The sequence below is a fragment of the Xiphophorus couchianus genome, chromosome 10 (assembly GCF_001444195.1).
Source record: "Xiphophorus couchianus chromosome 10, X_couchianus-1.0, whole genome shotgun sequence".
NCBI classification, from domain to species: domain Eukaryota; kingdom Metazoa; phylum Chordata; class Actinopteri; order Cyprinodontiformes; family Poeciliidae; genus Xiphophorus; species Xiphophorus couchianus.
The window spans coordinates 5,545,808-5,572,757 of record NC_040237.1 but is presented as its reverse complement, the minus strand read 5'-3'; the positions used below and the strand labels follow the sequence as shown (position 1 = coordinate 5,572,757).

General features: G+C 37.6%; 1 protein-coding gene across 1 annotated transcript in view; it reads right to left on the bottom strand.

Annotated features, from left to right (window-relative positions):
* The window catches only part of LOC114152375 (melanopsin-A-like), a 28,215-nt gene extending 18,722 nt beyond the window's left edge, over positions 1 to 9,493 (bottom strand). Inside the window, exons 1-3 of the mRNA XM_028030260.1 lie at positions 9,371 to 9,493; positions 590 to 732; positions 246 to 379 (exon numbers count right to left, since the gene is read on the bottom strand). Of these exons, the coding sequence (XP_027886061.1) occupies positions 246 to 379; positions 590 to 732; positions 9,371 to 9,493 (400 nt within the window). The remainder of the gene's footprint in view (positions 1 to 245; positions 380 to 589; positions 733 to 9,370) is intronic.
* Positions 9,494 to 26,950: the final 17,457 nt, after the last annotated feature.

Genomic DNA, 26,950 nt, shown 5'->3' with positions numbered 1-26,950 from the left:
TTTTTAATATTTTACTGTTTCTTTCTCCTACTACTCTCCAATTATGAGTTTACCTACAATCAGTGACACCACTCACTTTAGGATTTTAATTTGAAAGGTTTCCAACATAATCATATTTGCTGAAAAGCTTCATTTTAATTGATCCCAAAATGATTAAATGTACTGTACAGTTGGATTGTTCTTAATCCCGTTACGCTGCTGGGAGCAGAAGATAAATTTCTGAGAGCGTCGAACGCAAACATCACCTTTCTTCCCAAAGATCCAGTGTTTATGCATGCTGGTGATGAAGAAGATGGGCGTCTGGGTGAGACACATCAGGAAGTCTGTGACTGCCAGGTTGATTATGAAGATGTTGGACGGCGTCCGAAGGCTCCGACTTCTGCTCACACACCCACACACACACCCATGCACGCACACACCCACACACACACCCATGCACGCACACACACACACACACACACACACACACACACACACACACACACACACACACACACACACACACACACACACGTAGGGTGGTTGAAATACAGCTTTAATTATTAGCTCATTGGACAATAGTCATCAAGGATGGAAAACCCTTGAATACCTGCAGAAAGCGTAAATGACCAGGAAGTTTCCCAGCATGCCTGTGATTCCTACAGCCAGGATGACGACGCCTATGGTGTAGTGGGCGTGTGCGGGGACGTTTACCGTCGAAAACGCGTGGGCCGGGACGATGGCATCCTGGTTCTGCCCAAAGAGAAACCAGAGATTTAAGGAAATATAAAGTGATAGTGATAGTTGGTAGCACTGCCGCTTTGAAGCAAGAAAGTCCTGGGTTCGATTCCCGGCCCGGCGTCTTTCTGCACGGAGTTAGCAGGTGTTGCTTCCTCCCACAGACCACAGGGGTGCATCGGTAAATAATGACACTTTTAATGCAAAGTTGACCATTTTAATACAAGTTTTAATTCAGCTTTGCATTAAAAGTGTCATTATTCACCGAGTGACACTTCATGACAACAGCCGTAAACATTCATGAAAACTCCTTCATCTTCATGTCAGGCACACCCCGTCAAATAAAGTGTTACCCAAAAACCCTTTTTTTTTTTTAAAAGTGATAATGAATTATGAATAGGCCTGTCACAATAAACAATAAATCAATTAATTGCATGATAAACTCAATAATGCTTGATTTATCGTTTTCTCTTTTCTCTCTTTTTACCAAAACTGAATGATAAAAGTCTTCAGTCTGGTGCTCTGAGCTCAACTACCCCTTTTTATGATAGATAAATTTGTTTACATAGACTTCAGACTTTATTTTATTTGTTGTTTCTGTTTTTTCTTTGTTTATTTAGGACATTTCAAAGGTCTCCCAGCTCCAGTGTTTAAATGTTTACTGGAATTTAAAGTTTATTGATCCTTGACAATGTGTTCTTGCATTATTATATTAATTGAAAATGGTCTCAAAACAATAATATTATTGTTTATCGCAATAAGGTCTGGGACAATTTATTGTCCAGCAAAATTTGTTATTGTGAAAGCAGAAAGCATTTGATAAACCAGCTCAGAGCAGCAATGCGTTTTCTACCAACTTTATGTCACTTCCTGCTTAATGTTCACTTTTAGAAAAAACATTTATTTATTTATACCATGAGAAACAAAATAGTTAATTTAATAAATTTAAAAACAGTAATATCCCCAGAAAAGTGTAAATGTCTTTCAGTGCAGGGTTGTACAGTACAGTGCAGGAAGTTGCTTTTTCCAGCTGAGTCGCTGCACCTGAAGGCATCACAATGTTATATCCTTGACTGCTTTTCTTTTGTCTTTCACTGAGCTCGTTTCAGGCAGATGCTCAGCCACCCACACATCCAGTCAGTCACACATCATCACCAAGACTACCTCAGCTGGGCCCGGTGTTTAACGGGAACACAAACACCACACACACACACACACCCACACACACCCACACAGGCAGATTTTCTGCTTAATCCTGGATGCGTTCGCCATGATTTCTGTGTTTGACATCTGTTTCAGCAGTCCTACTTCTCTAGAGTTTTACTATCATGCAGCGAAAAGAGGGCATCTAGTAGCAGGTTGTGTAAGTCAGGGAGTGAAAAGGTCACTGGGATGTTGTAGGGAAAGAAAGAACAAGTTTTAAATTTATGTTGTTTCTGTGCGTGAAATATAAACAGCTTCGGATCACTATTCACTCGCCCTGCTTGATCTCTTTATCTTTTAGTTTTCCAGATGATTTCCTAGCTTTTCCAAGAAAATCTCTTCTTCTCTCTGTTCTACCTCTACTTCCTCTCTCCTGTTGCCTCAGCTCCAGCAGATTAACTCCGATCACACGGCAAACGCGGCGGAAATGGTGAAATCCTCTCTGTTTTCTGTGGGATTTGAAGAAAATGGTGGGAAGTGCTGTCCCTCTATGATTTCTGGGGGGTTTTGCCTCTTGTAATTTGAATATAAATGGTCTGGTTGATGTTTAATGCACAGTGACACTAAAAACAGACAAGGATAAACAAGAAATATAAGAAAGATGGTGAAGATTAGATATTGACAAGAGAATGAGAGAAAATGTGAGGCGACATAAATGAATTAAAGCAAACAGAACCAATCTTATAGAGGAATATTTAGAGATTTTTAAAATTTCCTTTAGATTCAAAAGTTTACATACATTTTCTTAGTAATTGATAAAATTTAAATATGACTTGCATCAAATCTTTGTTGTGAAATAAACTGAACTAGCTGATGTTTTGAGATGTTGCCTCAACATTTTCACTTTTTCATCAGTCTCTCCTGCAGCAAAACAGCCCCACATCATGATGCTGCCTCTCTCATACTTCACAGCTGGGACGGTGCTCCCAGGTTTGCAAACGATGCCCTATTTGCTAAAATGTAACATTTGTCATTTTGGCCAAATACCACAAGACAGCCTCATAAAAAAATCCCAGTGTTAGTTCGAGGATTTCTCAAACAACCATGAATGAGTCAAAGTAACACTCCAGGTGTGTTTCTGACGAGGGAATAACATCGTAACATGATTGAAGGTGAAAAAAGTGAAATTTCCCCTTTTAAAAGTTGTCAGAAGCTTTAAAGCCGTGACTTCGTCACCTCAGTTTTCCCAAATCGTTTACAGGGATTGAAATCGTTTATCTACAACCGCTCTCTTCCCGGCCAATCTGGCAGTAAGCAAATAGAAATAATTTTCCCTAATTGACCAAAAAAGGTCATATTCAGTCTAGACTAATGTGTTGATTGTCTTTTTCTTGCATATGGAAATGTTTCGACCCAGCTGTATAGCTGAAGGGACATTCCTAATTGAGAACAGTCATGATTATATTCTGATTTATTTAGACAGCTTAGCCTCATTATCACAATCTGCTGTCACTCAGATACTATTTTGACTCCTGAAAACACAGAACAACACAGCTGAATAATTACACTAATGAACAGGCTTATTTGCTAAAGGTGATGCAAAGATGATAGTGTTTCAGTTTGAGGGTATTGTTTTTGTGAGCTATAGTTCTGTGAAAACGTAGACACCCATTATGTTCAGATCTTTTGCTTTTTTTGTATCAAACTGAAATAATTCAGATAATTAAGCTAATTTTTTTAAATATAAAACAAAGATAATATGAGTACATACACATAGCTGCTGTCAAATTATTGTTTAATAAACTAAATGAAATGCAAAAAAGTTAACAATTAGTTAGCAACTGGTTAGCAAGACTGCTGGAGACAAACACCAAGGATGAGCGTCATCAGCAGATTGCTGACTGATCTGTAGAGTCAAAAATCATATGGACTGTCTGACAGCACGAAGTAGGCTAAAAGATCTCAAAATGCAACAACATCCAAATAATTAACTGTCAACACAAAAAGTCGTTGACGTCTAAAAATCTGGAAAAGTTTACAAAGTTATTTCTAAATGAGCATTGACTCCAGTCTGGTTTAGTGCGATTTAGTCAAACTCCAGTTCACTTGTCTGGAAAGTCCGGTTCATTTGGGGAAGGTGTGAATTCGTAATCGAACTCTGGTCCATCTAAAACCAGCGTTACGGTTAGGTTGAAGTGAACTCTGGTGCAGTTCGAATGCATATGTGAATGCGAAGTGGACCATAAACTGCTCCAAAATCAGGAAGTGGACTAAAAAGCATGGCATTGTGGGTAAATACAACAAAAACAAAGATATGAGAGAGAATTTGTTTGTGCTCTTTTACCAAGAACAAAAGAGAAAACCCCTATAACTGCTAAAATCTGACTCTTCTTTGCATTTCACAAAGAGGAAGTTGAGCTCAGTGTCTTCTTCTGTGTTTTTTTGTTGTTTCCTTCAGTAGTTCTTGGTGTAACACCACCACAGGGAAGGGGAGGGGCAGATTTTTCAAAGAGTTTGCATCATTTAACACATTGCAGTGAGAAAGCAAACCACAGCAGCTGAAAATGTAGCAAATGTTGTTGCAATTCTGGTCCCCAATCAAACCGACTCTACTGGACTATCAGGTGTGAAAACACCCTAAAACTTTGGGATACGAGTAACCAGCCTGAGATTCATAATCCACAACTGGAGAAATTAACTAAAATTACTCCAAGAGCTCATCGACGATTCAACCAGAAGGTCACAAAACCAGAACAACCTCTAAACTTGCCTCTGTTAAGGTCAAAGTACAAGCAAAGTACAATTGACCCAGAATGGCAAATCTCCAAACCAGAACCAATGCTGACCAAAAAGAAACCAAATATAATCTTAAAATGAAGGTCAAATGGACGATGATCTAAAGGACACCATCAAGTCCACCCCTATTGATTTAAAATAGAAAAACATGAAACCAAGTGAACGTCTATCAATCAGCTGCACCATAATTTCCTCTAAGAGTGTTTTCAAGCGTAGATCTTCTCTCTCTTGTATTTATTCACAATGGTGCTTCTTTTTATCTCATCGGAAAATGTTGCTGCTTCCATCCGTTTCTGACGAGCTGTCAGTGACAAATCTGTCTTTCTAAAACCACAATGTTTCAATCTAATAACTATGCAAATAACAATTTCTCGCAGCGACATTTGAACACGGCTTTAATTCAAGAACCCATTGCTCACATCGTCTCAGAAAACGTACATTTTCAGGCTGTTTCTTGTGGCTTGGAATCATGTAACTGTCTGCTTGGAAAATCACGTCTATAATAAATTTTCACTCACGTCAGCCGCTCGCAGGAATGTTTTGATTCACACATTTAAATTAAAACTGTTCAGATAGCTAATCGGATAAAATTCTGAGATTTTTGGCAGGGGTGAAATGAGGCGGCTCCAACAAATATGTGGTTAATATCTCAGAGATATCCAGATAATCTTTGAGACTGATGGGAGAAAATAACTTCTGAATAGTAAGTACACAAAGTCAAGATTTTGTTTGACTTCCTCGGCTCAGTTAAAATCTCACATTTTCAATTGTTTCTAACATGACGAGTTCACTTCTCTGCCTGTTGAATGCTGATGAAAACAACCCAAAAATTAATTAAGGAGCGGTGTAACACTTTATTTGAAAGGATGTTCATAAGACTGACATAACACTGTCACAAACATGAAATAACACCTGTTATGAACATGAAGGGCCTTCATGAACGGTTACAGCTGTTGTCATTAAGTGTCATTTGGTAAATAATGACACTTTTAATGCAAAGTTGTACTAAAAGTTGAATTAAAAGTCTGCTAAAAGTGTCAACTTTGCATTAAAAGTGTAAATGACACTTTGTCATAAAAGTTTTTTGGACTCTTTCGCTTTCAGTCGCTGTTTGAAAAGCTTCAAATGCCACAAATGCTGGACTCTGATTAGAGAAACACTAAACTTCACACAACGTTTCTAAGTTGAGGAGCTGGAAACTTCAACTGAAAGTGCACCACTAGTAAATTATGGTAAAATACTTTACAGTTAAATTTAAATAATCACATATTGCACCATCCTTATTTGTTTTTGAACAAATCTATCGATAACGTTGCATGCACTTCCTAACAAAGCCACTAGAGGTCCCTCTGATTGATGCACTCATTCAGTCTGGGTTGCTTGTTCGAATTGGGAGGAAAGCAGACATAGAAGAATAAACCTAAAGGGATGAAAATGGAGATTTTTAAGAAACCTATTAGCCTGTACTATTTGAATAAAACAGAAATATCCTTTGTTGTTCCTCAGAGGGGAAATTCTGCAGTGGTAGTCTGATAAATGCTTTTTTTCGTAATTATTTCATTCTTTTAAAGACAGAATAACTATGTTATTCAGAATGGATGTTCCAGCCATCCCTCCAGTTTTCCTGCAGTTTCTGCACAGTTTTCTATTCTCTCCATATATTAATCTCCCATTTTCTTCATTTGTCTCATTAAGTGTAATGAATACTGGATGAGCTGCTCTCCCAATGACCACAGGATCAGCCACTCCTTGGAAGCAAGGCCTAAATTAGCCAACCTGTACGGCAGAAAGACCAGACTGACGTTTTCCAGAAATTAGTTGAATCATTAAACAACTGGTAACTGTGGGTTAATCGAATTGGGCAGAAATTACATTTTGACTCCACATCCATATTTTAAATGTGACCTATTAGTAAGTGAACTTTATCAGGCACCAAGTGCTTAATAACGTTCATTATGTCATCAAATTTAATGTGTTGAAGCAGGAAAATGGGAATCCATAGAGACTCGAGTGAAAGGAGCCGAATTGTGAAAGCCAGAATATTCAGAGCGTCTCTGAAACTGCAGCTCTTAAGGGGACTTCCCAGTCTGCTGCTGCTCAGAAAAGGAGCAGTGTTGAACCAACGGCAAGGTCAAAGGTTAATTGTTGCTAACGGGGACTGAAGGCTGGCCAGCGTGGCCCGATCCTGCAGGCAGGCTGATTGCTGAAGGCTTTAACGCTGGTTGGGTTGGAAAAGTTTAAGAACTCATCTTGAGTCACATGTTGGAAGCAGATTGTTCGGGCTGCGTTCACTCAGCTAAAAAAAGCTAAACTCAATTTGGAGTTTTGCTTTTTTTTTTTTGCCTTGTCTTTCAAACTACTAACTAAAAGTGACCGCAATCAGACTTCTGTGTGAACGATTTAAGACTTCAAGACAACCTGCATACGCAGAAGAAGAACGGCGACAGCAGCTCGTTGTTTACAGAAGCAAAAACATTGGTTACAAATAAATATTTTGGGAAATTTTCTATGTTTTGGGGGAAAATGTGGCGCCAGGATGCATCATGGGAAGAAAGAAAGAAGAAGGAGACCATGTGTTGCTTTTGGAAGCAAAATATTATGCCTGGTTGGTGTATGTGAAAATTGTAATATTTATCCCACAAGATAAATAATTCAAATTCAGAAAAAGCAAAGATTTGGGAACTTAACTAATGTTTGGCCATTTGACCAACCATTTCGTATTTGGCTCCTGCCTCTTCAGATCTCCTCTTCATAGAGACACATTATTGTTTTGTTGCTTCCTACTTTATTTCTCTCATGCAAACAAACAATTGTGAACTCATGAACTTAAACCATGGTGTATTTTAATGCATTATGGCCATAAATGGTTAAAAAAAATGCTCACATCTCACAGGTTATGACCCTTGTTCAAGGCAAAATGAGTTTGTGTAATGAAATAGTTTTTATTGGTGTCAAAAAGCTACTTTTTTTTTTTACAATGGACCCTGAAAAACAGATTATCTGCTGTCAAAGTGCTTCAAAATCTCCCTCTAGTCAGTATATTCTGAAAAAGTCAGACACAGAGACAGATAGAGAGACTAGATCTCAAGTTGTGTTGAGAAACAAAAAACTTCAGAAGTGACTAAAGCTTGTGACTTAAGGGCTTGTGGCTCGACTTACACTCGTAGTTTGAGACTCTAGTCTTATAAACAAGCTTTTCTTCAAATAATCAGTAGTGAAATTAATTACAGACAGGAATTACGGGCTGACATGTGATGTATGCGCATATTTTACTCTGAAATAATATGTTTAAATTACTGCCTTCCACATCTCTTGCTGCTAAGCTAGCTGCATTATTTAACATATATTATGAAATTTAAAAGCACACCTTGTGCTCTTTATTCAGATATATAACATTTCCTGACATTTACTCACTACACTGTACCTCACTCACCATGGCTCAAATTACAAAAATCTAAAACATTAAACATGCTTAATGTTCAAAACAACAATGTCTTTAAATGTAGATTTATGGTAAAACATTGTTAAAACTCCTCTGAATAATAGGAAGAAATTAAACTAAAAACTATGTAGTTCAGTATTAAGACAATATGATAATATAGATTAACAGGGGTTAAGTAAGTCATTACAAAAACAAAATAAAAGTCAGCTTGTTGGACTTGTTCTGAAAACTCAACACTTTTTGTTCCTTGAACTCAAGTCCACATTTCTACATGAATAAATATTAGCATTTTCAAAATATGCACCTTTTAGCAGTATTTTTCATGATTAATTGAATGTCAAAAGGTTAAATGAAAAAGGTTTATTAATGTCTTAAAGATTAGTAAATAAAAATTATGATATTTGAATGGCTATGGGTTAAAGTTTTAAATTTATAGATGGAAGTAATGGAGAGTTATTGACAGGACTTGAAGGTAGAAAGTGCAGAATGTTTGAAATTTACCAAAAACATTAAGACAATAAACGATTTCTCATCCCTGTTTCACTTTTTATGCTGTATTGTCTCACTCATCTCTCTCTTCAATGACATTTCCCTCCCGAGAGAAACTTCGGAAATGCAGACAACCAAAAGGTTATCATTTACAGCAGACAAAACAATTACAGGCAATTATTAACTCAGAATAGCACGAAAATGTGACCAAAAAAGAAATATGAATGGCTCTGTGAAATTCACCGTGAGAAAAGCGACCAGAGAGGTATTTATGTGGCTGTACCTTCAGATACATTGTGTGTGGAGATGCGCTCTTTGGGAACGCAAGTCACGCATAACTGCACGCAGACATGACAGTTTTTTTTTTTTTTTTTTTTTACAAGACATGGAGGAACCACCCGCACTCCTGCCTCCATTCAGGTGCGGTTATGAATGAAAAGAGCGGAGCAACAGGAAGATCCGTCAATCATTCAAGTATCCATTCATCCACTCACGGCTGGTTAATCCTACACTTTCCATGATCAGTTTTAAATTATGATCATGTTCTTGCAATAATATCCACGTAAAAAATATTAAAATATCTTACAAGAGGGTAGGATTTTATTTATTTTTTTTATCAATAAGCAGCATTTCCCCAGATTTTTCCAGCTGTGTTGAACTGGATTTGGCAGATCTGGATCAGATTCTGATGCGCATTTCAGAAGCGCACAGCAGCTCTCCGGTCACGCGGACAGCTGTTGCGTTCAAATCGGCTGAAAACAGGAAACAGATGCGGACACTTACAGCTGGGGCCACCGGAGACACCTCCATGAGCCGGTGCGGGTTGATGGAGCTGATATTCCAAGGTGCGCTGCCGGTCGGGTCCGGTGTCGGAACCACCGGTCCGATATGGAGTCTGGAGTCCATCCGCGGACCAAACAATGGAGAGCCTCTAAGAGAATTTTATTTGAGATGTTTTGAGCTTGTCTGAGGTGGTTTTAGGAGTCCGAGCGGCCGGTCATCCTCTCCATCCGGCTCCTACATCCTCCTCAGAGAAACTGGAGAACAACAGCTGTGCAGCGGTGGGAAACACTGCGCGCTCTCTCTCTCTTCCTCTGTCTCTCCCTCCGTTTCTCATCCACTCCCCGCTCCGGGGAAGCCTCAGACTGTTAGTGGGTCCCTGTGCTGTGCGCACAAATAGATCTAACCTTTGTTGTTATTTGTTTCAGTGGTTATTGAAGACATCAGCAGTTCTTTCTTAATTTGTGCCACATTTTCCTCCCTGATTGTCCAAACCCTGCTGATCAATTTACAAACATCCCCATTGATCTGTTGATCCATGATCAAGACAAAAATTGTAATCTGAAAAGTATGCTGCACATTTATGTCAGATCTGCTGATACACCTAAGTAAAAAAAGAAAGGAAAAAAAAGCTAACATTTGTGAACAAACAGCACATAAAAAAATGAAACACCAAGGCAAGAAGTGGTTGGGTTATAAACAAATATCCCAAACTCTATAAACATCTGATGTCTGAGCTCTGTTCAGTTATCATGACATGGACATTCATCTAAACTGACAAGTTGACTACTGTTTTCTAACACGTGTTTTTATTTTCTTTAAAGAATAATGTCTAAAAAGTAAGACATAAAAGAAAGAAGGCATGATTAAATAAGTTTACACTTTCTATTCAAACAAAGTTCAAGATATTTTACTTGTGAATATGTTTCAAAAAGAAAGTTGTGACTCGGTGAGGCTCGATACAAATGCATGTATTGTTGATTTCTATGTTTTTTATATATATATATATATATATATATATATATATATATATATATATATATATATATATAAAGCAAATTGAACTGCCTTGTTTTTGAAAAGTGCTACAAATAAAATTTGATTGATGATTGATTGAAATACATGCCACTCTTTTTAGATTCAATTATGAAATAAAAAACTTTGTTTTCCCTCGACTCCACAGTTGTACACAACTTTGGGTTAACCTGGTAACTTAAATCCCAACACAATCTATTCAAGTATGTCATAAACTTGGCAAAAGTTTATGAAAATGTTTAAAGGAAATACTTGTGACAGAGATAAAGTTTGAGATGCATCTGAGGTGCAACGTCACAGCTTAAGAAATGGATGGTAAAGGAAGGATTAGAGTTTGTTCAGGCTTGATTTAGACAGATTTTGAGAGGATGTGCATCTAATATTCTAATCCCACACAATGACAGAGATGATGAGGGAGAGAGCTGGAAAAGGATAACAGAGTGAAGGAGGTATTAATAGAAATGCAGAAATCAAGATATTGTTTCCATGTCGTCTCTTTCTAAAAATCAATGATTCTAAGTGGAAATGGAAACGGAAACAGGAGAGTTTCCTATTCAGAAAACTTATTTTCAATGCAGACTAATTCTACACATCACTCTCACAGCTTAGAAATATTGGTAATACTTTATTTGACGGGTTGTGAATAAGACTGTCATGAACATGAGTAAGTTTTCATGAATATTTATGACTATTGTCATAAAGTGTCATTCTGTAAATCATGACACTTTTAATACAAAGTTGACATTATTCAAAATGTCTTTGTTACGACAACTTGACATTAGCCAAGAAATCATGATCTGACATAAATTTGTTATAAAAGTATTACTGATTAAACTTTAAAAATTATGTAGCTTTATGTTATTAAAGCTAAAGTTTAATCAGTTATACTTTTATAACAAATTTATGTGATTGATTTCTTGGTTAATGTCAGCAAAAGTGTGGTATCCCTCCAGAGCTTCAAAATGTATGGAAAACCCGTGTAATGAAGATGAAAAATAAAAATTGTGCACAGCATTTTGTGCTGTTTAATCTAGACCACAACAGTCTACAAGTTCAAAGGATATGTTACATTTGTTGCTGCGTTGCCTAATCTATTCTTTTTTGTCTTTTCCAAGAAACTCAAGGTGATATTTTTCCTGCCATTAAAGGAAACAATATTCCTAAAAATAACTGCACTTCGAAAAATCCAGGTTGATCCTTTCAGGAGGAGATGGATTTACGGAGAGCTCCTTGAAAATAGATTATTGCGTAAAAAAACACAACCAAAACGTTAGAAGCATGAAATGTCCTGAAGATGGGAATGGGCGGACATGTTCAGAACGAAACACCGCGTGGAAAACGACTCATTTTGCGCTTCAATGTGGAAAAGCACAAATCTTTTCCTGAAACATGGACCAGCTGAAATGCTAGGAAGACGGGTTCTAATTTTAAGAACAAAATTACCCAAATTACAAATGTTTTTTTTATGTAACTACACACTGACACATCAATCAATCAATCAATCAATCAAGTTTATTTGTATGGAACATTTCAGCAACAAAGCAGTTCAAAGAGCTTTAAATCATAAAAACACAAAAATACAAAACCAAAAAGTGAAACATTACATTTTGCCAAGTGCCACTGTTACTCATCAAAATGCTGGTGAGAGTTTCATTTATTGTGACTCTAAAACAGGCGGGATTTCAGTCTAGATTTAAAGGAACTCAGTGTTTCAGCTGTTTTACAGTTCTCTAGAAGTTTGTGCCAGATTGGCACATAAAACCAAATGACAAAGTAGCGGAAAGACCAGCACACATGCAAATTCACTCAATTTTAATACGCAAATGGTCAGTGTTAAAGCACGGTGACAAATACTGTATGTGGTAATTATATATACGTTTCAGTGATTTTTTTAGTTAAACTAAAAACATTTTTTGTTGCCTACACAAAATGAATTAGAAAGCAACAGCGGAAAATGTATGAAATTCAACCTGCTCAAGACCTTCTACTAATAATCAATAATCCAATAATCTACTAATTTAAGTGTGAGAGAATCATTTCGCCACTGATGTTTCCCAGTTGTTCTTAAAGGGAACAGAGGGTCGCTGGAGGTACAACAGAAGTAGGCAAGGACATTAACCAGGAACACGCTGCGGTCGCGACTGCTGGCTGAAAAATCAGCTGCTCGTTTCACCTCAGATCCAAGATGACATTTAGCTGTGAGCGTTCTGCCCTGCATTTGAATAGAGGAAAGACTCGAGACGCTTGGAGCTCGACTATAATGGCTGATTGTCTGCAGCAGCAGCAGAGGGATGTTCAAGAATGTAAGCATGACCACCCTGCTGGGTGTTGTTCGAAGTCACAAACTCATGGCCTACCTCCATTTATCTTTTTTTTTTATTGTTGTTGTTTGAACATTGCGACACGTTAACCCCTAATTAAATCAATCCATCCAAAATGTCAGCTCACTTTTTGTCTCTCTAAAGCTCAAACTCTTTCATGAAGCTTACAGGTCAATTTTAAAGCAAGCACAGTTTTGCAAAAGTATTTATACCCATTGTAGCTACCACAATGTAAATTATTTTGTTACAGACAATTATGAAGAAGGAAATTCTTTTTTCAATATATTTTGGGGAAAAACAATTCTGAAAAGTGTTTTTTTTTTTTACATCCTCAGTTGAAATTACGTCTGGGCCATTCAAACACATGAATATGATTGTTTTAGCTAAATGGTGGTCAATTCCACGTTGCGTTTTTTAAATGTTCCTCAATGAAATAAATAGACTACAAGGTCTCTGGAAAAAAGAACCCTCATGATTTACTGATGAGATAATCCAGCTGATAATCCAGCTGTGTTGGAGCAGAGGAACATCAGAAACATGCAGGATGAAGGCTGCGACCTCAGTGCTTCTGCTCCGAGCTGTTCCACATTCCCCTGATTAGTTAACCTGCATTCAATGTCATTCTCCACTCTCCCATCAGTGTATAAACTCACTGGTTTCCATTGTTCTTGACTGGTTGGTTGCATGTCCAGCTTTCCTTATGCAAGATCTGTAAGTTTTCTGCCTCTGTAGTTAAACCTCCCAATAACTTGTCTGCATTTTGTCCTTCTCTCATCCCATGAAGTTGGATTTATACACATGCACATTTAAGTTTTATATGTAATTCACTAAATACTTGAACATTTCTGGTTGTAATGAGACAAAGTGAGAAAAAGTGGTGGGAATCCTTTTGTAAGGTAATGCAGAAATGTCTCTATTGCTGCTTTAAATTCAGCCGCGATGACTTGGGTCCGGAAAGCTAACCGTGGATTAAATTTAACCCAGTGGGAAATCAGTTTCTTGCTCTGTGTTAAAACAGGAATTCAAAGACGAGATCTCGCAGTGTGTTGCTGCCGTGTTTTACGCTTCTGTCACAACAATCATGAGTCAACCACACAAAAACACACAACAGATTAAGGTTTGTTTCGTCATTTACGTCACTTTATCTAACAAACCCATCCTTCCTGCATTGCTGTTGTGCATTTGTTAAGACATTTTTCACAAAGCGGCCCTCTGGCAGCAGTGAGACCCGCAGTATAACTGGTCCCATGATGCCGCGTTCTGGCTGATATTAAGAGGATCAGAATCTGGGTCTGGACTTAACAAGCATTATACAAACAGAACAACTAATACAAAGAAGAAAACAATGCCACTCTGTGTGGAATGATCCTTTTTGTCCTTTCACTCGTCGTTCCTGATTCCTGGTCCGGGCTGTCCAGGTTTTTCCCAACTGGGTTTCTCCACGTCAGCTGAGCTCCTTCAGGCCGAGTTGCTCATTTTGTACAGGATGTTTTACGTTTGTTTGTCGTTACACATGTCAATAAACACCATATATCCACTGGAACGGCGCAAGAAGCTGATAGAACAACATTCCTCAGAGAATATATGTTGACACAATGAAAACACACAAATATTTGTGGCTGAACAAACCAAATCCTGGAGGAATGACTCAGCTGAATGCCAAATAAGATCTCTTAAATGGGACCCATCCATCCATCTTCTTACACCCTTGTCCCTAGTGGGGTCGGGAGGTGCTGGTGCCGATCTCCAGCTAACGTTCCAGGCGAGAGGCAGGGTTCACCCTGGACAGGTCGCCAGTCTGTCGCAGGGCAACACAGAGACAGACATGACAAACAACCACACACACACACACCTAGGGAGAATTTAGAAAGACCAATTAACCTGACAGTCATGTTTTTGGACTGTGGGAGGAAGCCGGAGAACCCGGAGAGAACCCACATGCAAACTCCATGCAGGAAGACCCCGGGCCGGGAATCGAACCCAGGACCTTTTTGCTGCAAGGCAACAGTTCTACCAGCTGCGCCACTGTGCAGCCTGAATGGGACCACCCATTATTCAAAAAAACAAAAATCACATTTTACATGTTTTTGTTCCTCCATTTGGGTCTCAACAGCTTCTAAAAACAACAAGTGCTTAAAAACAAACACCAAGCCACTTTTTGGCAATATTAAAGGTTTTTGACCTGAGTGAAGCTGGCCCTCTCACCTTCTTCAAATCAGACAAAACTTTGCCAAACATTTGTGCCGCCATCATTTTAAAGATAGTAAGAAATGTTTCCAGAGGTCATGAAAGGTCAACCAGCCGCCCCACCTTCTTCAAATCAGACAAAATTGGTGTCAATCAACTCGACTACATTTGTGCTGATTTGTGCAGCAAAGTTTTTGCTTGTGCTGCTTTGACTTTGAAGATATTAATGAAAGTTTGAAGGTCATTTTGATTTCGTAAAAGTAGTGGAGCTGGTTGACCTTTACATTTTCATTAATATCTTCAAAGCCAAAGCTGCACAAACCAGCACAAATGTAGTCGAGTTGATTGACACCAAATTTGTCTATTTGAAGAAGGGAGGGAAAAGGGACTGGTTGACCTTTCATGACCTCTGGAAACATTTCTAACAATCTTTAAAATGATGGCGGCACAAACAACATTTTTGCTGCATAAACGTTTGACAAAATTTTGGTCTGATTAGAAGAAGGTGAGGGGACCAACTTCACTCAGGATATTTTTTGGTGTGTGGAAATCGAGTCATTTTAAAGCCCTTCGGATTTTTAAGTCACATTCAACGTTGTTACCTAGCAACCTCAGCCATGCCCAGCCTGTCACCTAGCAACCAAACCTGAGCTCCTGCATGGTTGACTAACCATTTAGAAACTGCTTGCTGCATTCTTGTTGGTTGTGCAGGAGGCTCCACTTCTGCTTTTTAAAGACGTACAGTTGTGTATCAGTGCATCTGTTTGAATCCGTTTTTATGTGTGAGTGTAAATGCTGAATTATTTGGATTTAAAGTGATAAGAGGCACTAAAGCAGTTCATTCTGAAACAAGCTCAAAATTGGCAGAACTGACTAGAGTAAAATGTCATTATTGAAGAATGACTTTGTACAAAAAATGTAATTAACATGTTTTCTATGGACCATAGACTCATCCTAACCTGTTCAAGGAAGCATTATTGGTTACCCTTAAATGGTGTGAGCTGTTGGATTTGCTCAGCGAAAACAGAATCCTCTTCAACACTATTTGGGTTTAAACACTCGCTCTTCTCTTTTTCGACTGTTGTCTCGTGATACTATAATTTTATTCACGTATTACAATGACTGAGTTTATATAATTTTATTCTCGTAATTTTATGACTAAAATTTATGACATAAATTATTTTTTTTTACTTTTTATTTTTCCTTCGTATTGCCCTAATACTCCATCGTACTTCATAAACCACCTAAGGAGAAATTCTTACCTGCAAGAGCGACATTTTGCTGCTTCTCTTCTTTAAATTTAGAAACGCATCAGTCGAGAGGCAAAGCAGAGACCAAGTCAAGTAGTTACTCTTGGTCAGAAGTACCAAGTAAAAAACCCAGAAAGACGACGCAAATTTATTGGCAGCAAAGACTGGAAATGAAACAAATGGAGAGTAAAGGAAGTTAAGTCTGAGCCTATGGCACCAAGAGTATATCTGAGTGAGAAAATACGGTAAAGGAAGGTTTTAATCCTGCCCTTTAAAAGCAGACAGGGTGTCTGGCTCATTTACAACAGTGTCAGCTGGTTCTGCCTGATAAAATAAAGATCAGCCTCTCGTTCTGATTTCAAACGCTCTGGTTCCTACGAGTGAAACGCCACTTTTTAAAGGATATTGAGACAAGAGGCAGCTTGCTGATTCATGCCAAAAAAAACCTTTTCTGATAACTTCAGAAAAGGTTTTGTTACCTCAAAAATATTTCACAAGCTCATAAACAACACAATGTACAGTTATTGGAGCAAACTCCTGAACATTGGCCACCGTTTGTTCGACTGTAATTAGGAAGTCTGAGCTGCAGAAACATGTCCTCTTTGGCTTTGTCCCATACTGCAAACCATTCATAAAACATTTAGACAAGTGAATGATTGTGCGGTTGAGCAAATCAATCACACTGATTTGTTTTTTTTGCTGTTTGTCTTCATGGCACATATAAACTCTTCCACTGATTTTTCCTATGCATTGAGAGGCCTTTATGCCACTATGTGTCCATTATTATTGCAAGAGTTAACAGCTGTGAGGGCAATGCCAGCGCTTTTAATTTGATATGACATGGTGTATAATTAGCACGCCACTTGACATTTCACATGTCATTTCAATGCATGTTCAACAAATCAGAGCCAATGATGCATCAATTCAGAAACATTAACTAACATGTATAACATGTAAAACTAACATGCAAAAGGTGTAAAATTATACCAACAAACTGGGTCTCATTAAAATGCAGGAACATTTTGTATTGTTTGGTGGCTCAGAACATTTTTCTGTTTTGAGTCAGGCCCGTTTACTGTCGCTAACACATTATCTCTCTCTAGTTTCTTTTTTAATAATCTCTTGGTTGTATGGTTTTGTTTTTGCTTTTGGTTTTGTTTGGGGAGAAGTTATGAACAGGACAACAGAAATTTTAACAGAGGATAGAAAAACAGAGAAATAAATGAAATTTTATTCCAGATGTAGCTTCTCTTTCTTAACCACAGTTTAGACATTTACTAGATGCTCTGCTATTACTAACATTTCAATATAGTCCTCAGTAGAAAGACTTTATGATAGTATTGCATATAAAGTTATTGATTTCCATTACCACATTCCTCATATGGACAAAAAATACCAGTTTAATTACTCCTCTGATTATAGAACTGAACAACTTTAGGCTATTTCACGACTTGCTTTATCTGAACAATATGTTCTCTTTTCTTTCCCGTATTGAACAGGTTGCATTTATGCAACAGGATTACAAAATAAAAGCTATTAAAAAGTCAGATAATCTTCAAGTAAACCCTTGTATTTGTTGTTATTCTGTTAGTGAAGTGCCACAGGCCCCACCTGCCCCCCGTACTTTACGGCCCTGCCCAGAAATCATCTGATCCCACCAGACATTCATGCTGCACCTGTGACTGACATCTCTCTCTCTCTCTCTCTCTCTCTCTGTCTCTCTCTCTCTCTCTCCTATCTCCATCGCTTTCGTTGAGGCACAAACAAAGCCTTTGACATTTAGACAAATAACTGCGCTTGATTTTTTTTGTCTGTCATCTGAAAAAAAAATCCAGTAATAATCTGTTTTTATTTAATTAATTAATATAATTTTTAAAATGATAATTATGACATATTAAGTTTCATTTATTTCAAACACATTAACAATTCAAATGCCATAATATGAATTTGGATGACTATTTGTTAGAAAAAGAGGCCGACAGAAGTATAAACATAGTTCAGCCTGGCTCCTTTCTTTCATATCGTCACCTTACTAAAATAAAGTAATTTTTAAATTTTTTTTGCATTTGCATCATTTGTTGCTAAATGATTTTAGCAACAAAAAAATAACGTTTAATTATTTAAAAATTAATTTAGGCCAATATTTTAGGAAGGTGACAAAAAGAATAAAATCAAGCAAAATGAAACAACACAGTTAATAGATATGCAGTTACATAAAACTATTATTTGGTTTAATTAATGTTCAATTCGAACAACCTGCCATCACACATCAAGCAGATTTGCTCCAACTCTCACCATATTTCCGGTCTTTGCTGAAAAAGAGAATTCCCACAGCATGATGCTGTCATCACCATTTTTCCACATTGACAGCAGAGCGCTGTGAGATGTTCAAAGCATTTGAAATGGTTTTATAACTTAGCCCTAAACAAACAAACAAAAAAAACGAAGGAAAAGAGATCCGTCTCTTCATCACAATGTAAAGACTTTCATTACATGATTTTTGACTGTCTTTTTGTTGCTGCAACATGAAAATATTGCAGTGGTTGCCTTGGTGATGAAAGATAAATAAATAAAAGGGCATAAAAATATAAAAGGCCTATTTTCCCTTTCTGAGAAACGGCTGCTGAAGGTTCGGGTTCATGTTGCAGGTCAGATGAGTCGACCTGTTCTCTTGCTTTAAAAACACATCACTTAATGGAAAAAGTTGATAATTCATGTTCATGTATTGCTGCAAATCATAAAGACACACACCGCCACTAGATGTTTTATATACAGAGTACGTCTCTGTAGAGGCAAAGAAACCAGATTAGTGTTTCAGACTTTTCTTTGATGAATGTATGACTTTCTAAAATAACCAATCACTCATTTCCTGCAAGCCATTTCTCCCAAAATGCAATTCATATTTTATTGGTTGAATTGCAGATATCTGTCTGGCATGTTTGGTGCCTTTGTAAACTGTCTGAATCCACAATGATTTTTTCAGCTTCTGTCTGTAACTGTGGTTTTGAGTCACTTTAGAAATGATGTCTATCTGGACATCAAATGTGGACATTTGTGTTGTGAGAAAATGTCCGAAAGCTTAATCACAAAGCCACATTGATGCCATGAAGTTTAAGTTTGTTGAATGTATATTCATTTACCGTTTTTCTCTGTGAGAGAATAACCGAACATTTGAGAGGATTTTAACAGCAAAACTAATCACGTTCTTAATAATATCATAAAACAACAAACACCTTTAGAGCAGGACATAATAAACCTCCTCTGGTCTTTACTTGGTTCTAAAAACGGCTTTATGTGTAATCCACTACCATATCAGTTCTCATCCAACACCTTTTTAACTCCTTTTGGTTTCTGATAAAAATCAACATCAGAAATAATCCACTCTGTGACTCTGTATTGAAAGAGAACTCCTTTGCTACCCCAACACACACACACACACACACACACACACACACACACACACACACACACACACACACACACAGAGAAAGTGTGATAAGAACTAAGTACACCCCCATGATTCAGTAGCTTGTAAAACAAAGAGCAGCAGCGATAAATCTCAGAAGTTATGAATCTATCAGCGTCTAAAATCGCTTTCATTCCTAATTTCACAGCTTTACTTCAGTTCACGGATGTTTGCGGCATTTGTTTGTTCGCCGCTCTCTTTATTTCCAGCACACTAGTCAGTTGTTGTTTTTTTGTTATTTTTTTAACAATATCCCAAACTACCAAATAGATTTTTAGAAAAATAGTATTTCAACCAGTTGTTTAGAAAAATGGCATCAGGTTTTAGTGCCTGGTTTAGGGCTGTTAGTCTTCAACGCCACCATCTTGTTTTTAACTCCTGAATTGTGAAAATTTGCTGCATGTTCATATGTCTGTTTCATATGGACGTCACTTTAGCCAATTCTTTTATTTAGTCAGCTTAAAATAAAGGGACACCAAGTGAAATCTTGATATTCAATGTAAAAGTTATTCTTTATCAGATTTCGCTCGGTAAACATGCCATTCTTGTTCAGTCCTTTTGCAGCTGTACTTCCATGAACTCAACATTTATCATGCTAACGGAGAGAAAGTTCTTGGGGTTTTTTGCAATGTCTTTGAGGATTTCACAGACTGCCCTTGGAGGGAAATTGCATAAGTGTTCCTCTCGGGAAGGTAAAAGGCCTTAAAAGTTTTCTACTTGTGAATAACTTTTCTCTCCGATTCATAACATACTTCAAGTTATTTGGAAAGTGGTTGACAAGCAGCACCAACTGCCTCTACAACGTTGTTGTTTTTCCTTCCCTGTGCATCAGATCAGCATTTCACAAAAGTTATTATTTCATTACTCTGACACCTGTTGAGCTGGTAAGGTGTTTTAATTAGTAGCACATGGAAGCTACTTTCCTTTTTACAACATATGGAAGAAAAAATAATGTATTTATTTGGTCCTCATGTTTAATAATACTGTATAATCAATTGTGTTTCTGCAAACTTGATGTTACATTTAATAAGCTTTAGGACATGTTACAGATCAGATTATTTTATTATATACTAATATGAATTAGTATACGTAATTTTAAAAAGTAAAAGAAAAATTACACAATCAGCATCTCAAAATAATTTACAAGTTTAGCAATGTATATGTCCTATTTTCCAAACCCATGCAGAGTTTCTTGCATCTCCTGTCATCCACTTTAAATGACTTTAGTTTTTCAAGACTTTATGATAATTTTATTGTTGTGGACATTGATTTATTTCTGCCTGTCGTCACAAACAGAGCGTGAAGAAGAGACACACGAGTTTAAGCTAACAAAACTGGGTGCGAGTGGAGAAATTAGGCATGTGTTTTGCCAGGGGCTGATTTTAAAGAGAACATCTTGTATTTTTATTATGTTAAATTTATGCCAACCAAATCCAAAGAGCGCCAAATAAGATCTAAGCATAATCCAAAACAAACACCAGAACAGCTCAAATGAGTCATTACCTGTCAATTAACATGAGTTTTAAGTTTATTCTAACATTTTGTTACAGTGGTGAAACATGTTTATGAGGAAAAAGAGTCAGGAAGTTTACTTTGTATTCATAGTCATCCTTTGGGGGCAGCAGCTTCAGCTTCACAGACGTAGAGAAACTGAATGAGCTGACAGTAAAATCGGATGGCTCTGTGCCGGGGACTTCCCCAGATCCCCGGGAGCCGCATGTGTACAGAAAGCTGCTGCAAAAGATTTATAGCATGGAGCTAAGAAAATGCACACCATCTATGTAGAATATCGAAAAATATACTGTAATTAATGTTTAGCTACACTGCAGGGAGCAATTTTAACTTGTGACAGTATGTATACTTGTGTCTTTGTATTCACTCATTTATGCAATATATTATTTTATTCAGAAGCAAAAGCTGTGAAGTAAGACAACATTGCACGACCAGAGTGAAGTTGGCCCCTGACCTTCTTCCAATCAGACAAAATTGGTATCAAACGATTGAGTTTTGTTTGTACCGTCATCATTTTAAAAATATTAAAATAAGTGTCAATCAACTCGACTACGTTTGTGTGGCTTTGACTTTGAAGATATTAATGAAAGTTTAAAGGTCATTTTGATTTTGTAAAAGTGAGGGGGCTGGTTGACCTTTTGACCTTTAAACTTTTATTAATATCTTCAAAGCCAAAGCAGCACAAACAAACGTTTTTGCTGCACAAACCAGTCGAGTTGACTGACGTCAATTTTGTCTGATTTGAAAAAGGCTGGTTGACCTTTCATGACCTCTGGAAACATTTATTAATATTTTTAAAATGATAGCGGCACAAAATAAACTTTTTGCTGCACAAACGTTTGACACCAATGTTGTCTAATTTCAAGAAGGTTGAAATCACTCATGACCCAGGAGGTTCTGATATTAACACCAAGCATATAGTAGGAGCTAAACAAAACATTAAAAAAAATACTATGGAGCTATGATAAAATTTTAAGAAAATATGGCACATAAATTTAGTAAAATGATACTACAGAAAACAATGGGTAGCATACATTATAAGCTTGAGTTATGTCAATACCACTCAAACATGAACATACACTGGGATTTGTTAATAGCAGGGTTTCCCCCAGTGTATCATAAGCCTGGCGGGCCACCAGGCTTTACTTGTGCCCCCACCAGGCTTAGCATTGCTTAATTATTTAAGTTTTCTTTCTAAATGTTTGCATTTTTTAAGACTTTATAGTTGGTGTTCAGATATTAATGTTTCAATCTTCCAATAACGCAAAACTATTAAATGATATTTTGAAATTTTCTCTCAACTTTAATAATTTTTTAACTCAAAAACACGGCGGGCCGCTGGATGAATGGCTGCTGTGCCCCAACCACAGGGCTTGGCAAGTTTCCTGGGTGATCCTTGAATAGTTATTCATCATTTTCTCCTATTTGCTCCCTCACTACACAATCTGCATGTTTTCCTCTGTTCTTCATGAGATCACTCAGTTATTTCCCTCCGGGGGACTAAACCCCAAGGGAAGGAGTCTAAGAATAAAATTTTCACATCAGACTAAATGTAGAAAAAAAATAGATCAAGACACTGCTTTTAAAAAAAATATATTTGTAGCTTATTTAGCTTTACTTGCAACTGTGTTTTTAAACATTTTTATGCTAAAACTGTATTTTCAGATTTGTTATTAAATCTGATTAAATTATTGCACAAAGCAAGTCAGAACGTTGGAGAGTGCTGAGTTAGGACCCTGAATTAGGACAGCTTTTCATGCAACAGCCACTGTATATTCATCACATGCAAAGCAGTGTGAGGGATTGGCACAGTTATTTGGGACTTTAGGGATCATGCACTAATTATAGGCTACAAATAAAAGCTGAATCTGACTTTTTTCTGAATGGCGTCCTCAGTCTGGGTCGAAAACGTGTACTGAAGTTCAAGTTTTAGAAATCCAACGTGAATATTTGAAGCACAGTCATTTTGTTGTACATTAAAAATTTCAGCCCATTGTTGATTGTTGAACAGTGAGGCCAAACTGCGGCAGGTTGCTGCTGAGTTTCTCGTGATTACTCTGGTTATGTAAAACATCTGGCAGAGGCAGAAGGTGGAGGCTGACACCAAAAAGCCGCTCTAGGAGCTGGAGTTGCTCCAAAATAACCAGTTTAACAACAAACAGCTGGTAATGACCCAGTTTCTGAGACACGGCAGCTCAAAGTTGACATGATCTCTGTTTCAGTCCAACAGACACATTTTAACGATGTGATCAATTTATAAAAGACATCGTCCTAATGGTACCTTTCAAAAATATTCATACACCTCGGACGTTTTTACATTTGGTCACATTGTTACAAACACTAACTTCCACGTGTTTTGCTGATGGACCAACACAAAGTAGCATCTTTGCGAAATGGAAGAGGACATGGCTTTAAATAAAAATCTAAAAATCAAAACTCTTAACTTAAAACAGACGAAGGAGCACAGTGAACAGTTCAAATATGTGAAACGTTTTCACAAAATTTGGTGTTTGGACACCAGATTAATGTCCAAAGTTAAGACTTGCTGAGAAGGTAAATTAGTTCAGGTGTGTCAGACGGACACGGTTAAGACATAAACAACACCGGCTCTTGAGGAGTTGAGTTAAACACTGCCGTTTCAGATGAAAGCATATTACCGTGTTACAACGTCCCAGTCAAAGTCCAAACCTTAATCCATTTGATATTATGTGGCATGGCTTAAAAATTAAAGTTTAAAAATGCTTTCTGTTCAACCTGACTGAGATTGAGTGATTCTGCAAATAAGGACATTTCTGCTTTAAGAAAAGCAAAGCTGGAAGAGAAATACTCCCATGGACTCGTATCTGTAACCTCAGAGCCCAGCACAGGTACCGGCCACACCATTAAGATTTTTATTTAAATAAAACAGTTTAAACCCATGTAGCATTTTTCTTCCACATGATATCCCTGGACTGTTTTGTGTTGCCTTGCCCATTAAGGTTTGTGGCTGTAATTTGACTTAATGTGATCTAATTAAAGGGACGTGAATATTTTTACAAGACACTGGAGAAAAGTGCTGACTGCACGGCATTTGAAAGGGAGTTACTGATACTTTTGTCAGTAATATTTGAAGTCTGATGCTTCTTTTGGTCAGAGCCACTATGGTCATGGAGTCTGGATGCTTTCCTTCTGTTTTAGCCTCACTGTCAATAAAATATTTAACATTTGTGGTAGAAAACAAAAGGAGAAACCACTTCTGGGTCTTATTCAGGTGCTATTTTGATCTTGTGGATTTTCACATTTTGCCAAACTTTAAGCTCAGAACATCTTTTCTTGTGATTTGAAGGACTGATATTTTTTTCTACATCAGAAATACACATGTATATCCACTATAGTCTAGGCATTGTATTCATGTTTTGGTGCAATCATTAAATATAAAAGAGTGAGAGAAAACAGCACTCACAGGTGCGGCTTACAGACAACACAACACAGACACTTGGCACAGATCAGATATATAAATTCAAAATTAGCGATGAAAGAAATTAGTTTGTTAGAAGCAACAAAATACTTTTACAAAATCAAAAAGATTTTAAAATAACTGTTTTCTTCCATTTTCTTTTCTGACAATTACAGCAGCAAAACAAAACAAAATCTCATTCTACACATAAAGCCGAAGTGGGACTGATGAACAAAGTAACGAAACTCAATCAGTAAATTTACTTCAAAGCAGAAAGGATCATCGGCACGGTATGCTTTCACAAGCAGGAATATAATGCAAGAAGTATTTTTGTATGAGAGTAACAAATGCAACTATTTGTTCTCCTGCATCATTCTGGGACAAACAAAATCTTCTCTGAAACAGATTCTGCATTTATTGTTCGTGTTTATTATCCGGTTGCTACAACCATAACAAAACAGCTACTGTACGTACTGAGTTACAATGGTCGCGGTTTAAAACACCAGAACAATAAAAGTTAAAGAAATGTTTATGACTTGCAACCAGTATTTGGTCATGCAGCCACTCTTTAGGTAGGAGATTATGATCGTGCTCAGTTGCTTTAAGCACAAATACTAAAGATTAATAATTGTAAAACACTGTAAACACAGAGTCCAGGGGCAGAACTGATTTGAATAAAATTTAATTATCCATCGGTGGATGCACACCAGCCCTAGAGAAATAGCTCCTGGTCTTTTGCCAAAGATAAAAGAACAATCCTACAACCGTTAAAATCTGATGGTACTTATATTTTTACATTTCTTGAAGTAGGAAGCGACACTCAGTGTCCTCTTGGTAAGTTTTCATGTCGTTTCATTCAGTAATTCTTGGTGCAAGGCAAGGCGAGGATGGTGAACAACTTTTTCAGAGTTTGGTTTGTTTGACAGAATGCAGTGTGAAAGCAAACCACAGTAGCTGAAAATGTAACACATCTTGCAACTTTGGTCCCCAGTTTATATGGGTCTCCTGAACTATCAGGTCCAAAAACAACCTTATGGTGCGTTCACAACAAACACGTTTTTGTGGAGGCACGTGGAGGGCCGTTGCAGCGTGTTTGGAGCGTCTAGCGCGGCGCGATTTGAACCTTTTAAAGTGTTTGATGCGTCGAGCGCCGAACGCTCCACGTAGACTTTGAATGTAAACCACACGCGCCTGGCGCTCAAAAAGTGTCTGGTGTGAACGCACCATAAGGTTGTTTTTACACCTGATAGTTCAGTAGAGTGCAAATGCGTTGAACTTGAAACGTAACGTCAGAATCGTTTTTGACGCGCGTAACGCGTTTGGTGTGAACGTGCCATAAGAATGAGTTTGAGCAAAAAATGGAATGACTATGTTCTGTATGCAGCATAAATGTAGCTACATTTTTATCCACACAAATGCAAAAGTCACTCACATCCTCCATTCTCATGCTTGGTTTAAACTTCAGAAAGTCTTCTTCCCCTCATTCAGATTCCTAAACGCATGGAGTTGCTGCCAAGTGATTGCTGATTCACTATTTGTTTTACCAAACAATTGAACACTATAACTAGTGAAGTGGCCAGTGAGTGTACTTCCTAATATGTGCAGTGTCTGTAATAGTTTTACTCCTTCTCACTCCCATCCAGACTCCACTGCACAGACGATAACCTCATCAGCACCCCGCCGATCCTCTGGGGTCCGACTGCAGCTCTTAAATTGACACAGAGAAGGAGTGTGACATGTTTCACACTTTTATTATCTGCAGCCACTGCAAGACCCCACTACCCACAAATGAGCCTCCTTATTTATTAACACTCAATGATGGCTGACGGTTTAAAAAAAAAAAAATCCAGTACGTAGAATGGATTCATCTATGAAAAGTAATTACACTGACATGCCATTCAAATTTGAGGTAAGCAGGGATGCAACAGAGTATTTTTTCTCTCTGTTTTCAGAGGAGAAGGTGTGAGAGTAATTGAGAGCTCACAAAGGAAGCCTTGAAGTAACAGGCATTCCCGTTTATGTGAAGATGGCACAGGCAGCAAAATGAAGGTCAAGAGCTGTTTGAAGTGATTGACGGCAGGGACACAGAAGTCAGCCATTACAAAACTGAGAGCATCCTGGTACAAAATCCTGCTGTGTGGAGGTGGATGTGTTCAAAAGAGAGAAAAAAGTCAAATCAGATGACGGCTGCAGGTAGAGCCACAAAGAATGAACGGCATCTTTTGTGTTTTTCCAGACATGTTATGTTGCAAATCAAACTTCAAAACAACTCAAATGGTGACTCTGACTATTCAGGAGTGGATTAAAATCAACAAATATTGAGAAAGAGAAAAATTATAACTGACTCAGAGGAGGTTAATGTAGTAAGATGATCTC